The following is a 17,504-nucleotide window of genomic DNA, read 5'->3' as shown; positions in this document are numbered from 1 at the left end:
CAAATCCCACCATTAGCCCTACTGAGAGCTCACTTCCTCCAGGAGGTCTTCCCAGACTGAGCCCCTTCCTTCCTCTCCCCCTCGTCCCCCTCTCCATCCCCCCCATCATACCTCCTTCCCTTCCCCACAGCACCTGTATATATGTATATATGTTTGTGCATATTTGTTACTCTATTTATTTTACTTGTACATATCTATTCTACTTTATTTTGTTAGTATGTTTGGTTTTGTTTTCTGTCTCCCCCTTTTAGGCTGTGAGCCCACTGTTGGGTAGGGACTGTCTCTATACGTTGCCAACTTGTACTTCCCAAGCGCTTAGTACAGTGCCCTGCACACAGTAAGCGCTCAATAAATACGACTGATGATGATGATGATGATGATGATCACTACCCACAAGGCCACGCGGCTTCTCTCTAACCATGCTAATGCTTTACTTCGTTAGTCTGTAGAATGGAGGCGAGGAGAAATGCACCAGTGCTTGTGGAGGGAGAGGCAACATTAGAGAACTAAAAATTTATTTGGGAATTGAGTTGCTAGGAAACCAGCATTTTGGGAACACTGGCCGGACGGTGTCCACGACCCCAAGTGAGTCCAAAGGGAACGGCGCCTGGCCGGCCCAAGAGCGTCCGGGGCAATCCGTGTGCCCGGCGAGCCGTCCGGAAGCCCCCGGGGGGAGGCACCTTCCCGGGCCTCTTCCTCCCATCTCTTGGCTTTCCGAGGTTCTTCCAAAGGGAGGCCTTCCGTGCGGAAATGTCAGCGGGCGGCCCCGGGACCTTCTGGGAGACCAATCCGCTGCCCACTGGGACTTTTACAAGGGGGCAGAGGGGGCCGGAGGGTTGGAGACGATCGGCTGGCATGGCCTCTGGCTCGCCCGCTACGTCCAAGCGAGTCCTCGGGCCCTCGTTCAAAACCGCCCCGGCGTCCTCCTTCCCTTCCTCTGCGGGCCGCTGCCAGAGAGCGGGAAATGCCAAGCGGGGGGTCCACAGATGGAGGAGCTGGGGGGCGGGATGGTTGTGCCGCCTCCCTGAAGACCCGAGCGGAGGGGGACGGAGGCGATGAAGCTTCGGGTGGGGCTCAGAGACCCCCGCCGGCCTCCCCAAAACGGACACCATCGGTACCCGCCGTGCCCAAAAGGGCAGGGCCCACTGGGTACCCCTTGGGATTCCTTCGTTCGCAAAACTGCCGATTCAAAAGTCGTCCCCCCGCCCCGCCGGGTCTGTTCGGCCGGGCCCCCCCCCCCTCCCCGCGGCCGGCCCGCGGGGCTTCACTTGGCCAGGGAGGCCAGGGACTCCTTCATCTTCTTGGTCATGGTGGGGATGAGGCCCATGTGGTCATCCACGCACTTGGTGATGCACGAGTTGAGCTGCTGTTTCACCTGAGGCTCCTTGCTGCCGGCGTCCAGCGAGTCTTTGGCTTTGTCGTTGCAGTGCATGGTGCAGCGGGCCAGGCGGTCCTACACACGGGCAGAGGGGTCACACGCCACACGCGTGTTACGGCACGCGCGCTCCCCCAGCCCTCCGGAGGCGGCAGGAGGGGCCGAGGGGAACAACCGCTAATGATGATAATCATAATAAGAACTGTGCTATCATCATCAATCAATCGTATTTACTGAGCGCTTACTGTGCACAAAACGCTCTACTAAGCGTTTGGGAGAGGGCGATCCAACACTAAACGGACCCATCCCCTGCCCACAGTGAGCTTACCCAACGCTTATTATGTGCCAGGCGCCGGACTAAGCGCTGGGGTGGGGATGAGAAACAGCGTGGCTCCGTGGCAAGAGCCTGGGCTTGGGAGTGAGAGGTCGTGGGTTCTAATCCCGGCTCTGCCACTTGTCAGCTGGATGACCTTGGGCAAGTCACTTCACCTTCTCTGTGCCTCAGTTACCTCATCTGTAAAATGGAGATGAAGACTGTGACTGTGTCCCACGTGATCACCTTGTATCCCCCCCAGCGCTTAGAAAAGTGCCTGGCACATAGTCAGCGCTTAAATACCATTATTATTATTATTATTATTGTTATCACAGCCAATCAGGCTGGACACAGTCTCGGCCCCCCGTGGGGCTCACAGTCTCAGTCTCCATTTTCCAGATGAGGGAACTGAGGCGCAGAGGAGCGAAATGACCGGCCTGAGGTCACACGGTAGACAAGTGGCACTTGATCCCCCCCATCTTACCTCCTTCCCTTCCCCGCAGCACCTGTATATATGTATATATGTTTGTACATATTTATTACTCTATTTATTTATTTATTCTACTTGTACATATCTATTCTATCTATTTTATTTTGTTAGTATGTTTGGTTTTGTTCTCTGTCTCCCCCTTTTAGACTGTGAGCCCACTGTTGGGTAGGGACTGTCTCTGTATGTTGCCAATTTGTACTTCCCAAGCGCTTAGTACAGTGCTCTGCATATAGTAAGCGCTCAATAAATACGATTGATGATGATGATGAAGTGGCAGAGCCGGGATTAGAACCCAGGCCCTGCCTGTGCTCTACCCACTAGGCTATGCCGCTTCCCTACTACTGCCATTTCTGCCGCTGCTACTGCTAGTACCGAGAAGCAGCGTGGCTTAGGGGCAACAGCCCGGGCTTGGGAGTCAGAGGACGTGGGTTCTAATCCCGGCTCTGCCACTGGTCCGCTGTGTGACCTCGGGCAAGTCACTTCACCTCTCTGGGCCTCGGTGATCCCATCTGTAAAATCGGGATGAAGACTGTGAGCCCCAAGCGGGACAACCTGATGATCTTGTGTCTACCCCAGTGCTTAGAACAGTGCTCGGCACATAGTAAGCGCTAAACAAATACCATAATGGTAACAATACCACTACTCCTAATCAATCAATTGTATTGATTGAACACTTACCATGAACAAAGCACTGCACTAAGTGCTCGGGAGAGAATGGTATTGATGGCTGTCTACTCGTTTTGTTTTGTTGTCCGTCTCCCCCTTCTAGACTGTGAGCCCGCCGTCAGGTAGGGATTGTCTCTATCTGATGCCGAACTGTCCTTTCCAAGCGCGTAGTACAGTGCTCTGCACACAGTAAGCGCTCAATAAACACGACTGAATGAACAAATACAACAATAAGAATGATGATGATGGCATTTGTTAAGCGCTTACTATATGCAAAGCACTGTTCTAAGCGCTGGGGAAGATACAAGGTGATCAGGTTGTCCCACGAGGGGCTCACAGTCTTCGTCCCCATTTTCCAGATGAGGTCACTGAGGCCCAGAGAAGTGAAGTGACTTGCCCAGAGTCACACAGCTGACAACTGGCGGAGTTGGGATTTGAACCCATGACCTCTGACTCCAAAGCCCGGGCTCTTTCCACTGAGCCACGCTGCTTCTTTAATAGCATAGAGTTGCAGGATGCATTCCCCAGCCACAATGGGCTTACAGTCTGCTCCTATGACTGAACTCCTCATCTTCCCACCCTGTGTTCCCAAGGAGTTTCCCGGCTGTGTAGACAGAACCACCATCCTCCCTGTCTCATGAGCCCAGAACTTCAGCATTATCCTCGTCTCACCTCTCTTCTTCATCATCATCATCAATCGTATTTATTGAGCGCTTACTATGTGCAGAGCACTGTACTAAGCGCTTGGGAAGTACAAATTGGAAACGGATAGAGACAGTCCCTACCCAACAGTGGGCTCACAGTCTAAAAGGGGGAGACAGAGAACAAAACCAAACATACTAACAAAATAAAATAAATAGAATAGATATGTACAAGTAAAATAAATAAATAAATAGAGTAATAAATATGTACAGACATATATACATATATACAGGTGCTGTGGGGAAGGGAAGGAGGTAAGATGGGAGGGAATGGAGAGGGGACAAGGGGGAGAGGAAGGAAGGGGCTCAGTCTGGGAAGGCCTCCTGGAGGAGGCCTTCTTCTTCTTCTTCTTCTTCAACCCACATATTCAATCCGTCGCTAAATCCTGCCCCTTCAACCTTCACGGCCTCGCTAAAATTTGTGTCCTTTCCCCTTCATCCAAACTGCTTCCGCATTAATGCAATCACTTTTCCTTTTCCTACCCACAGCACGCCACGTACCATCTGCAGTACGCACGTAAGAAGCAGCGTGGCTCAGTGGATAAGAGCCCAGGCTTTGGAGTCAGAGGTCATGGGTTCAAATCCCGGCTCCGCCCATTGTCAGCTGTGTGACTGTGGGAAGTCACTTCTCTGTGACTCAAGTGACCTCATCTGTAAAATGGGGATTAAAACAGTGAACCCCACGTGGGACAACCTGATCACTTTGTAAACCCCCCCAGTGCTTAGAACAGTGCTTCACACATAGTAAGCACTTAATAAATGTCGTCATTATTATGTACATAACTGTAATTTATGTGTTTATATTAATATCTGTCCCCCCTTCTAGATTGCGAGCTCACTGTGGGCAGGAATGTGTCTGTCTATTGTTATACTGCACTCTCCAAAGCGCTCGGTACACAGTAAGCGCTCAATAAATGTGATTGAACAAATGACTATCCCGCCTCGATTACTGGATCGGCCTCCCGGCTGACCTCCCTGCCTCCTGTCTCTCCCCACTCTGGTCCACGCTTCGCTCTGCTGCCCGCCTCATTTTTCGACCAAAACGTTCAGGCCGCGTCTCCCCACTCCAAGACCCTCCAGTGGTCGCCCAATTTTTTTTTTTAAATGGCATTCATTAAGCGCTCACTATGTGCAAAGCACTGTTCTAAGCACTGATAACGGCATTTATTTAAGCGCTCCCTATGTGCAAAACACTGTTCTAAGCCCTGGGGAGGTTACACGTTGATCAGGTTGTCCCCAAGGGGGGCTCACGGTCTTAATCCCCGTTTTACAGATGAGGCCCAGGGAAGTTAAGCGACTTGCCCAAAGTCACCCGGCTGACAATGGGGGGAGCCGGGATTTGAACCCGTGACCTCTGACTCCAAAGCCCGGGCTCTTTCCACCGAGCCACGCTGCTTCTCAGGTGCCCATCCGCCTCCGCGACGAACAGGACCTCGTCACCGTCGGCTTTAGGGCCGTCCATCCCCTTGCCCCCTCCTACCTCACCTGGCTGTTCTCCTACTACAACCCAGCGGGCACGCTTCGCTCCTCTAATGCCAACCTCCTTCCCAAGCGCTTAGTACAGTGCTCTGCACATAGTAAGCGCTCAATAAACACGATTGATGATGATGATGGGCCTCCATCTCGTCTACCACCCCCCCCGCTTGACCTCTCGCCCAACTCCTGCCTCTGGCCTCCAACGCCCTCCCACTTCATATTCATTCATTCAACCGTTATTTATTGAGCGCTTACTGTGTGCGGAGCACTGGACTAAGCGCTTGGGAAGGACAGGCTGACTACATATAGAGGCGGCCCCTACCCAACAACGGGCTCACAGTCTACAGGGATGAGGGGAGGAGAATGGGGGTGTGAAAAAGGGGCGGGAGGAAGGGGCTAAAGAAGGTCTGGGAGAGGAGAAAGGGGTGTCTATCTCACAAACAATGGCTCTCCCCCACTTCAAAGCCTTATCGAAGGCCCAACTCCTCCCAGAAGCCTTCCCTAAGCTCCCCCTTTCTTCCTCTCCCCCTCCCTTCTGTGTCGCCCCGACTCACTCCCTTTATTCGACGCCCCCTCCCAGCCCCACAGCACTTCATCATCATCAATCATATTTATTGAGCTTTTAGACTGTGAGCCCGCTGTTGGGTAGGGACTGTCTCTAGATGTTGCCAATTTGTACTTCCCAAGCGCTTAGTACAGTGCTCTGCACATAGTAAGCGCTCAATAAATACGATTCATGATGATTGAGCGCTTACTGTGTGCAGAGCACTGTACCAAGCGCTTGGGAAGTCCAAGTTGGCAACATCTAGAGATGGTCCCTACCCAACAGTGGGCTCACGGTCTAAAAGGGGGAGACAGACAACAAAACCAAAAATACAAACAAAATAAAATAAATAGCACTTCTGTCCATCCATCTGTATATATGTATATATGCTTGCACATATTTATTACTCTATTTATTTATTTATTTATTTTACTTGTACATATCTATTCTATTTATTTTATTTTGTTAGTACGTTTGGTTTTGTTCTCTGTCTCCCCCCTTTTAGACTGTGAGCCCACTGTTGGGTAGGGACTGTCTCTAGATGTTGCCAATTTGTACTTCCCAAGCGCTTAGTCCAGTGCTCTGCACATAGTAAGCACTCAATAAATACGATTGATTGATTACAAGTTGGCAACATATAGAGACGGTCCCTACCCAACAGTGGGCTCACAGTCTAAAAGGGGGAGACAGAGAACAAAACCAAATATACTAACAAAATAAAATAAATAGCACTTCTGTCCATCTCCATCATTTATTATTTCTATTAATGTCTGTCTCCCCCTTTAGACTGTCGGCTCTTTGTGGGGCAGGGGACGTGTCTGTTTATTGTCCCGTTGGACTCTAAGTGCTTAGTACGCTGCTTCGCACACTGTACTTGTTTTGTTGCCCGTCTCCCCCTTCTAGACCGTGAGCCCGTTGTTGGGTAGGGACCGTCTCTATATGTTGCCGCGCTGTACTTCCCAGGCGCTTAGTCCGGCGCTCTGCACACGGTAAGCGCTCAATCAATCAATCAATCAATCGTATTTATTGAGCGCTTACTGTGTGCAGAGCACTGTACTAAGCGCTTGGGAAGCCCAAGTTGGCAACATATAGACAGGGCTTAGTACACTTGGAGCACTTAGTACAATGCTCTGCACACAGTAAGTGCTCAATAAATAAATACGACTGAAGGAATGAATGACTATAAAGCGCTACATAAATATGACCGAAATACAAGATACTATTGCTACGTCTACCGCTGCTTGTCCAAGGTCCCCCATCATCATCATCATCAATCGTATTTATTGAGCGCTTACTATGTGCAGAGCACTGTACAAAGCGCTTGGGAAGTACAAATTGGCAACATCTAGAGACGGTCCCTACCCAACAGCGGGCTCACAGTCTAAAAGGGGGGGAGACAGAGAACAAAACCAAACATACTAACAAAATAAAATAAATAGAATAGATATGAGAGCTCACCTCCTCCAGGCGGCCTTCCCAGACTGAGCCCCTTCCTTCCTCTCCCCCTCGTCCCCCTCTCCATCCCCCCCATCTTACCTCCTTCCCTTCCCCACAGCACCTGTATATATGTATATATGCTTGTACATATTTTTTTACTCTTTATTTATTTTACTTGTACATATCTATTCTATTTATTTTATTTTGTTAGTACGTTTGGTTTTGTTCTCTGTCTCCCCCTTTTAGACTGTGAGCCCACTGTTGGGTGGGGACTGTCTCTAGATGTTGCCAAGTTGGACTTCCCAAGCGCTTAGTACAGTGCTCTGCACATAGTAAGCGCTCAATAAATACGATTGATGATGATGATGATATGTACAAGTAAAATAAATAAATAGAGTGATAAATACGTGCAAACATATATACATATATACAGGGGGCAAGGTGGCGACTCACCTGGAACTTTTCCAGCTCGCCGGTCACGAGGGCCTGCGCCTGGGCCAGCGGCGCGTGGCAGCGTTCAATACAGTGGTGCACCTGCTGCATGGACGCCTGGGAGTCGTCGCAGCAGCCCGCGCTGCAGCGGAACATGGAGCCCTGCCCGGGGGGGGGGAACCCGCGCCGGGGAAACTGAGTCACGGTCCCCTTCTAGGCTGGGAGCCCGTTGTTGGGACCGTCTCTACAGGTCGCCAACTTGTACTTCCCGAGCGCTCAGTACAGCGCTCTGCACACAGTAAGCGCTCAATAAATACGACTGAATGAATGAGTGAACTGAGGCAGGGACAGGGACACCGCCGGCTCTCCCCCGCCCCAGCCGCTGCCCCGTCCAGCACAGAGAAGCAGCGTGGCTCAGTGGAAAGAGCCCAGGCTTGGGAGTCAGGGGTCATGGGTTCGAATCCCAGCTCCACCACGTATCAGCTGGGTAACTTTGGGCAAGTCACTTCGCTGGGCCTCAGTTCCCTTTCCCTTCTCTGTAAAATGGGGATGAAGACTGTGAGCCCCACGGGGGACGGCCTGATTACCTCGTACCTACCCCAGTGCTTAGGACAGTGCTCAGCACATAGTAAGCGCTTAACAAATGCCATCATTATTATGGTCATTATCCTTGAGTGCGGAGATCGTGTCTCCCGACCCTGCTGAACTTCCTCCTCCACCACTCAGTACAGCTGGCGTTCACTCAATACTAGGCCTTCCCAGACTGAGCCCCTTCCTTCCTCTCCCCCTCGTCCCCCTCTCCATCCCCCCATCTTACCTCCTTCCCTTCCCCACAGCACCTGTATATACGTATATATGTTTGTACATATTTATTACTCTATTTATTTATTTTACTTGTACATATCTATCCTATTTATTTTATTTTGTTAGTATGTTTGGTTTTGTTCTCTGTCTCCCCCTTTTAGGCTGTGAGCCCACTGTTGGGTAGGGACTGTCTCTAGATGTTGCCAATTTGTACTTCCCAAGCGCTTAGTACAGTGCTCTGCACATAGTAAGCGCTCAATAAATACAATTGATTGATTGATAAGCGCCTGCGAGAGTATGAGAGACTAGACACAATCCCTGCTTGACTGACGACATAATCCCGGCCCACATATTTAGTTGTCTGTCTCCCCCCATCCTAGACTGTGAGCCCGTTGTTGGGTGGGGACCGTCTCTATCCGTTGCCGATTTGTACTCCCCAAGCGCTCAGTCCAGCGCTCTGCACACAGTAAGCGCTCAATAAATATGAATGAATGAATGAAGCTTCCTTATGGCTTCCCAAAAGAATGGAACATTGCATGTTGGAATACTGGGATCAGGAAAGCTGAATTTGGACAGCCCTGTCTGCAGTAACAATAATAATAATAGTGCTATTTGTTAAGAACTGTACTAAGCGCTGGGGTGGATCCAAGCAAATCATCAATCGCATTTATTGAGCGCTTACTATGTGCAGAGCACTGTACTAAGCGCTTGGGAAGTACAAATTGGCAACATATAGAGACGGTCCCTACCCAAAAGTGGGCTCACAGTCTAAAAGGGGGTTGGACACAGTCCCGGTCCCACGTGGGGCTCACAGTCTCAATCCCCATTTAACAGATGAAGGCAATGAGGCCCAGAGAAGCGACTCGCCCAAGGTCACACAGCAGACAGGCGGCAGAGCTGGAATTAGCTAACGGCAGGCTGCGTATCTGCCGACATCTAATAAGAATAATTGTGGGGGTATTTGCTAAGCGCTTACTGGGCGCAAGCACTGTACTAAGCGCTAGGGCGTAAAGCCCCACATGGAGATCACAGTCTAAGCAGGGGGGAGAACGTTTTGGACAGGGCATGTGTCAGTTGTTGCACTGTATTCTCCCAAGTGCTTAGTACAGTTTGCTACACTCGGGGGGCGTTCAATAAAGAACATTACTGCTGTTCCAGCCCGGGTCCCTCAGTCAATCAGGGGCCGTGTTTGAGAATACAATCATTCATTCAATAGTTCTTATTGAGGGCTTACTGTGTGCAGAACACATTCATTCAGTGGTATTTATTGAGGGCTCACCGTGTGCAAAAGCACTGTACTAAGCGCTTTTGAGAGGATACTATAAAATAATAGACAACCAGAATAATAATAATAATGCTGGCGCTTGTTAAGCGCTTACCCAGCGCTTCATCATCATCATCAATCGTATTTATTGAGCGCTTACTATGTGCAGAGCACTGTACTAAGCGCTTGGGAAGTACAAATTGGCGACATCTAGAGACAGTCCCTACCCAACAGTGGGCTCACAGTCTAAAAAGGGGGAGACAGAGAACAAAACCAAACATACTAACAAAATAAAATAAATGGAATAGATACGTACAAATAAAATAAATAGAGTAACAAATCTGTACAAACATATATACATATATACAGGTGCTGTGGGGAAGGGAAGGAGGTAAGATGGGGGGGATGGAGAGGGGGAGAGGAAGGAAGGGGCTCAGTCTGGGAAGGCCTCCTGGAGGAGGTGAGCTCTCAGCAGGGCCTTGAACAGTGCTTTGCACATAGTAAGCGCTTAATAAATGCCATTTGTACTTCCCAAGCGCTTAGTACAGTGCTCTGCACATAGTAAGCGCTCAATAAATACGACTGATGATGATGATGATCTTTATTATTATTATTACTATGTGCGAAACACTGTTCTAAGCGCGTTAAGTGCTATGTGCCAAGCACTGACCTAAGCGCTGGGGTGGGTAAGGACACAGTCCCTGTCCCACTCAGGAGTCACAGTCTTAGTCCCCATTTTACAAATGAGGTCACTGAGGCCCAGAGGAGTGACTTGGCCAAGGTCACACAGCAGACACGGGGTGGAACCGGGATTAGAACTCAGGTCCTTCGGACTTCCGGGCCCGGATTCTACCTGGTAGACTCTGCTGTTTCTCGGGGGCAAAGATCACGGGGCTGGAGGGAGAAAGACTGGGGGGCTACCCCCCTTGGAAGTGAATCTGAGGGGGGGAGACCCCCTCCCCTAATCCTTCCGGGACCCTAATTTCCCCCGTGACCTTGGCGTGAACCTCTGACCTCCAGGCGATAACTTCCTGACCCCCCCTCCATAGGCAGGGACCCCCCAAAGCAGCGTATCTTAGTGGCTCTAATCAGACGGACCTGGGTTCTAATCCCGACTCCGCCACACGTCTGCTGTGTGACCTTGGGGAAAGTCATTTCACTTCTCTGGGCCTCAGTTCCCTCATCTGTCAAATGGGGGTTATTAAGACTGAGAGCCCCACGTGGGACAACCTGATTACCTCGTATTCACCCCAGCACTTGGAAGAGTGCATGACAGTGAGCGCTTAACAAATAATATAATTATTAGTTATTATTATTATTATTAACAACTTCTCCGGGCCTCAGTTCCCTCATCTGTTAGACTGTGAGCCCACTGTTGGGTAGGGACTGTCTCTATATGTTGCCAACTTGTACTTCCCAAGCGCTTAGTACAGTGCTCTGCACCCAGTAAGCGCTCAATAAATACGATTGATTGATTGATTGATCGGTCAAATGGAGAGGAAGACTGTGAGCCTGATGGGGGATGTGGATAATGCCCAACGTGATCAACTTGTAGAAGCAGCGTGGCTCAGTGGAAAGAGCCCGGGCTTTGCGTCCGAGGTTATGGGTTCGAATCCCAGCTCTGCCACCTGTCTGCTGTGTGACCTTGGGCAAGTCACTTCACTTCTCGGAGCCTCCGTTCCCTCATCTGTAAAATGGGGATGATGACTGTGAGCCCCACGCGGGACAACCTGATCACCTTATATCCCCCCGGCGCTTAGAACAGTGCTTTGCGCATAGTAAGCGCTTAACAAATGCCATCATTATTATTATTTTCTGCCCCAGTGCTTGGAACAGTGCTTTGCACATTGCAAGCATTTAACAAGTACCATAATAATAATACTAATTATTAGAGGACGCGCCAAGGTCACCTAGTAAGTTAGGGTCCCAGTGGGAGGCTCTGTAGGTAGGGGAGCTTCTGTGGCAAAATAATAATTATGGTAATTGTTAAGGTCTTACTATGTGAAGCAGAGAAGCAGCGTGGCTCAGTGGAAAGAGCCCGGGCTTTGGAGTCAGAGGTCATGGGTTCAAATCCTGGCTCCGCCAATTGTCAGCTGTGTGACTTTGGGCAAGTCACTCAACTTCTCTGCGCTTAGTACAGTGCTCGGCACACAGTAAGCGCTCAATAAATACGAATGATGACAACTTCTCTGAGCCTCAGTTACCTCATCTGTAAAATGGGGATTAAAACTGCGAGCCCCCCGTGGGACAACCTGATCACCTTGTATCCCCCCCCCCAGCGCTTAGAACAGTGCTTTGTACATAGTAAGCGCTTAACAAATGCCATCATTATTATTATTATTATTATGTGCCAGGCACTGTTCTAAACACCGGGGTGGATATAAGCAAATCGGATTGGACCCAATCCCTGTCCCACAATCTCAATCCCCATTTTACAGATCAGGGAATTGAGGCCCAGAGAATAATAATAACAATAATGGCGTTTATTAAGCACTTACTACGTGCTTAGCACTGCTCTAAGCGCTGGAGAGGTTACAAGGTGATCAGGTTGTCCCACAGGGGGCTTGCAGTCTTAGTCCTCATTTTACAGATGAGGGAACTGAGGCACAGAGAAATGACTTCCCCAAGGTCACACAGCAGACAAGTGGCGGAGCCAGGATTAGAACGCACGACCTTGTGACCCCAAGGCCCCGGGGCTCTACCCATTCCAGGGCACATTCAGAGAAACGTTCAGTGGCAAGAGCCTGGGCTTTGTAGTCAGAGGTCATGGGTTCTTACCCCAGCTCTGTCAATTGTCAGCTGTGTGACTTTGGGCAAGTCACTTAACTTCTCTGGGCCTCAGTTACATCATCTCTGGAAAGAGCCCGGGCTTGGGAGTCAGAGGTCATGGGTTCAAATCCCAGCTCCGCCACTTATCAGCTGTGTGACCTTGGGCAAGTCACAACTTCTCTGTGCCCCAGTTCCCTCATCTGTAAAATGGGGATGAAGACTGTGAACCCCACGGGGGACAACCTGATGACCTTGTATCTACCCCAGCGCTTAGAATAGTGCTTGGCACATAGTAAGCGCTTAACAAATACCAACATTATTATTATTATTAAAATGGGGTTTAAGACAGTGAGCCCCCCATGGGACAACCTGATCACCTCGTAACCTCCCCAGCGCTTAGAACTGCGCTTTGCACATAGTAAGCGCTTAATAAATGCCATTATTATTATTCTCTGACATCATTATTATTATTCTCTGACCCTCAGTGACCTCACCTGTCAAATGGGGATGAAGCCTGTGAGCCCCACGGGGGACAAGTTGATCACCTTCATCCCCCAGCGCTTAGTAGAGTGGCTGGCACATAGTAAGCACTTAACAAATACCATCACTATTACGATTAATGCTATTATTATTATTCTCTGAGCCTCAGTGACCTCACCTGTCAAATAATAATAATAATGATCGTCTTTGTTAAGCGCTTACTATGTGCAAAGCACTGTTCAAAGCGCTGGGGTACATACAAGTTAATCAGGTTGTCCCATGGGGGACTCCCAGCCTTAATCCCCATTTTCCAGATGAGGGAACCGAGGCCCAGAGAAGTGAAGTGACTTGCCCGAAGTCACACAGCAGACAAATGGCGGAGGCGGCATTAGAACCCACGACCTTTGAAGCCTGTGAGCCCCCGGTGGGACAAGTTGATCACCTGGTATCCCCCCAGCGCTTAGTCCAGTGCCTGGCACATAGTAAGCGCTTAACAACTACCATCACTATTATGATTAGTGTCATTATTATTATTCTCTGAGCCTCAGTGACCTCACCTGTCAAATGGGGATGAAGCCTGTGAGCCCCACGGGGGACACGTTGATCACCTGGTATCTCCCCAGTGCTTAGTCCAGTGCCTGGCACATAGTAAGCGCTTAACAAATACCATCACTATTATTATGACTAGTAGGGGTTGCGCAGCCCCACAATGCTGCTGGTAATGCAGAGAAGGGTGATGCGGGTCCCTGGAGGGTCCATCCATCCATCCATCATCATCAATCGTATTTATTGAGCGCTTATTGTGTGCAGAGCACTGTACTAAGCGCTTGGGAAGTACAAGTTGGGGAAGTAACCCCCCCCATCTTACCACCTTCCCTTCCCCACAGCACCCATACATACTTTTCATGTTTGTACATATTTATTACTCCATTTATTTTTTTAATTTATTTTACTTGTACATATCTATTCTATTTATTTTATTTTGTCAGTATGCTTGATTTTGTTCTCTGTCTCCCCCTTAAAGACTGTGAGCCCGCAGTTGGGTAGGGACTGTCTCTATATGTTGCCAACTTGTATTCCCACTTGTAATTGGGGAAGCAGCGTGGCTCAGTGGAAAGAGCCCGGGCTTTGGAGTCAGAGGTCATGGGTTCGAATCCCGGCTCCGCCACATGTCTGCTGTGTGACCTTGGGCGGGTCACTTCACTTCATCATCAATCGTATTTATTGAGCGCTTACTGTGTGCAGAGCACTGTACTAAGCGCTTATATCAATGGTATTTGTTAAGTGCTTACTATGTGGCACGCACTGTTCTAAGCGCTGGGGTAGATACAAGGTCACGAGGTTGTCCCCCGTGGGGCTCACAATCTTCATCCCCCTTTTCCAGATGAGGTCACTGAGGCCCGGAGAAGTGAAGTGATTTGCCCAAGGTCACATAGCAGACGAGTGGTGGAGACAGGATTAGAACCCACGACTTCTGACTCCCAAGCCTGGGCTTTTGCCACCGAGCCACCCTAAGCAGGGTGTCCCACGGGCTTCACCCCCATTTTCCAGATGAGGGAACTGAGGCCCGGAGAAGTGAAGTGACTTGCCCAAAGTCGCACAGCTGACAGGTGGCGGGGCCGGGATTTGAACCCACGGACCTCTGACTCCAAAGCCTGTGCACTTTCACTTCTCTGAGAGCCTCAGTTCCCTCATCTGTAAAATGGGGATGAAGACTGTGAGCCCCACGTGGGACAACCTCATCACCTTGTATCCCCTCCCAGCGCTTAGAACAGTGCTTTGCACATAGTAAGCGCTTAACAAATACCATTATTATTATTATTATTCCCAAGCGCTTAGTACAGTGGTCTGCACCCAGTAAGCGCTCAATCAATACGATTGATCGATTGATTGGCTACCTGCATCTTTCGTATGTTGTCCCGCTCCAGCCCCTTCACCATGGCGTCCACCGCGTCCTGCACCCGCGCCTGCTGCGCCGCCGCCTCCGCCATGACCGCCTCTAGCTGTTGCCAACCTGTCCTTCCCCAGCGCTTAGTCCAGTGCTCCGCACACAGTAAGCGCTCAAGAAATACGCCTGATTGACTGACGGGCCGCCCGCCGCCTCAGCGCCCCGGCAACACGTGCGCCCGGCCCCGGACACCCAATGCGCAGCCGCGGGACTCCGCGCACGCGCACCACACATTTCCCCCTCCCCCCCAGGTGCGCCGCCGCGCCTCTTCCCGCGCACGCGCGCACACACACACACACACACACACACACACCTCCTCCGGCCCCGCCCCTCCCGCTACTTTGCAGCCACACCTCTCCCGGCGCGCACGCGCACCACACATTTCCCCCCTTCCCCCAGCTGCGCAGCCGCGCCTCTCGCCGCGCGCGCGCGCGCACACACACACACACACACACACACACACCTCTCTTCCGGTCCCGCCCCGCCCGCTACCGTGCAGCCACACCTCTCCCGGCGCGCACGCGCACCACTCTTTTCCCCTCCCCCCAGCTGCGCAGCCGCGCCTCTCCCCGCACACACACACACACCTCCTCCAGCCCCGCCCCTCCCGCTACTGCGCAGCCACACCTCTCCCGGCGCGCACGCGCACCACACATTTCCCCCTCCCCCAGCTGCGCAGCCGCGCCTCTCCCCGCGCACGCGCGCACACACACTCCTCCTCCGGCCCCGCCCCCCCAGAAACTCGCGCCACTGTACAGCCACACCTCTCCCAGTGCGCACGCGCACCACACATTTCCCCCTCCCCCAGCTGCGCAGCCGCGCCTCTCCCCGCGCACGCGCACCTCCTCCAGCCCCGCCCCTCCCGCTCCCCAGAAACTCGCGCCACCGTGCAGCCACACCTCTCCCGGCGCGCACGCGCACCACACATTTCCCCCTCCCCCCCGAGCTGCGCCGCGGCGCCTCTCCCCGCGCACGCGCACACACACCCCTCCTCCGGCCCCGCCCCTCCCGCTCCCCAGAAACTCGCGCCACTGTGCGGCCACACGGCTCCCAGCGCGCACGCGCACCACTCATTCCCCCCCCCAGCTTCGTAGCCGCGCCTCTCCCCGCGCACGCGCACACACACCCCTCCTCCGGCCCCGCCCCTCCCGCTACTGTGCAGCCACACCTCTCCCGGCGCGCACGCGCACCACACATTTCCCCCCTCCCCCAGCTGCGCTCCGCGCATCTCCCCGCGCACGCGCACACACTCCTCCTCCGGCCCCGCCCCTCCCGCTACTGTGCAGCCACACCTCTCCGGGCGCGCACGAGCACCACACATTTCCCCTCCCGCTAGCTGCGCAGCCGCTCCTCTATAATAGTGGCATTTATTAAGCGCTTACTATGCGCAAATCACTGTTCTAAGCGCAGGGAAGTTACAAGGTGATCAGGTTGTCCCACATGGAAATCACAGTCTTAATCCCCATTTTTACAGATGAGGGAACTGAGGCTCAGATAAGTTAAGTGACTTGCCCAAGGTCACACAGCAGACTTGTGGTGGAGGCGGGATTCGAACCCATGACCTCTGACTCCAAAGCCCGGGCTCTTTCCACTGAACCACGCTGCTTCTCCACGCTGCGACTCCCCGTGCACACGCGCACACACCCCTCCTCCGGCCTCGCCCCTCCATCTGCTGTGCAGCCACACCTCTCCGGGCGCGCACGCGCACCACACAATTCCCCCTTCCCCCAGCCGCGCCTCTCCCCGCGCACACGCACACCTCCTCCGGCTCCGCCCCTCCCGCTACTGTGCAGCCACACCTCTCCCGGCGCGCATGCGCATCACACATTTCCCCCTCCCCCCAGCTGAGCAGCCGCGCCTCTCCCCGCGCACGCGCACACGCACACCTCCTCCGGCCCCGCCCCTCCCGCTACTGTGCAGCCACACCTCTCGGCGCGCATGCGCACCACACATTTCCCCTCCCCCAGCTGAGCAGCCGCGCCTCTCCCCGCGCACGCGCACACGCACCCCTCCTCCGGCCCCGCCCCTCCCGCTCCCCGGAAACTCGCGCCACTGGGCAGCCACACCTCTCCCGGCGCGCACGCGCACCACACATTTCCCCCTCCCCCCAGCTGCGCAGCCGCGCCTCTCCACGCGCACGCGCACACCCACACCCCTCCTCCGGCCCCGCCCCTCCCGCTCAATCAATCTATCAATCAATCGTATTCATTGAGCGCTTACTGTGTGCAGAGCACTGTATTAAGCGCTTGGGAAGTGTTGTCTACCAGCAAACTTGGCATGACTGACTCCATCTTGTGCATACCAACAGTAACCCTTTATTTTGTGCAGACCAAAAGCACTCCAGTGTTTGTAAAGTAACATTAACCCAAGTGGCCCCTCTCTGTCTGGAATGTCCCCATCCTGTGTTGACCATTATCTCCTCATAACATCTTGTAAACAGGGATTTTAACACTAACCAAACCATGACAAACAAACGGTTGTACTTTAACTTGGGATCTTGGAATGCCAAGGCCTCACGTACGGCACTACTCTCAGGAATCCTTTGTGTGGCTCGGATTTGAAACCCAATATAAGAGGAAGAAGCGGCTGGGATCGGGGCTAATTGTCACTCGTACCTCTCCCGGGAGGTGAACGGGCAGGTAGCCACTTTCCTTCTTTACTGCGCTATCTGAGCTCATGTCTCCGAGTCATTTTTCCTATCTGCGTCACCACCCTGGGTACAAGAACCCTGCGGCCGATTTACACCGATTAACCTATTTTGCACCCTACTTGTCGATAACAGGAAGTCCAAGTTGGCAACATATA

At 52.2% G+C, this 17,504-nt stretch overlaps 1 protein-coding gene across 2 annotated transcripts; it reads right to left on the bottom strand.

The window, feature by feature from the left end:
* Positions 1-1,245: 1,245 nt before the first annotated feature.
* Positions 1,246-14,874, bottom strand: FAM136A (family with sequence similarity 136 member A). Of its 2 annotated transcripts, none has more exons than XM_038746699.1 (3): positions 14,650-14,874; positions 7,456-7,596; positions 1,246-1,453 (listed from the first exon to the last, which is right to left on the bottom strand). In XM_038746699.1, exons 1-3 carry the CDS (start codon positions 14,740-14,742, stop codon positions 1,265-1,267), a joined length of 423 nt encoding a protein of 140 aa, XP_038602627.1. In that variant the 5' UTR covers positions 14,743-14,874; the 3' UTR covers positions 1,246-1,264. The 2 variants fall into 2 exon arrangements, with proteins under 2 accessions (XP_038602627.1, XP_038602628.1); XM_038746700.1 differs by lacking the exon at positions 14,650-14,874 and adding an exon at positions 13,309-13,331.
* Positions 14,875-17,504: the final 2,630 nt, after the last annotated feature.

Source organism: Tachyglossus aculeatus, chromosome 5 (genome assembly GCF_015852505.1).
Source record: "Tachyglossus aculeatus isolate mTacAcu1 chromosome 5, mTacAcu1.pri, whole genome shotgun sequence".
NCBI lineage: Eukaryota > Metazoa > Chordata > Mammalia > Monotremata > Tachyglossidae > Tachyglossus > Tachyglossus aculeatus.
Note: the sequence above shows the minus strand (reverse complement) of the source record. Positions and strands in the feature narration are given on the sequence as shown.

Bases quoted from the DNA above. Each gene is read 5' to 3' on its own strand.
- FAM136A (XM_038746699.1), bottom strand. From the start codon at position 14,742: ATGGCGGAGGCGGCGGCGCAGCAGGCGCGGGTGCAGGACGCGGTGGAC. The intron at 7,597-14,649 runs GTAGCCAATCAA...CCCCCCGGGCAG, and splicing joins ACAACATACGAAAGATGCAG to GGCTCCATGTTCCGCTGCAG. The intron at 1,454-7,455 runs GTGAGTCGCCAC...GCCCGTGTGTAG, and splicing joins GCGAGCTGGAAAAGTTCCAG to GACCGCCTGGCCCGCTGCAC.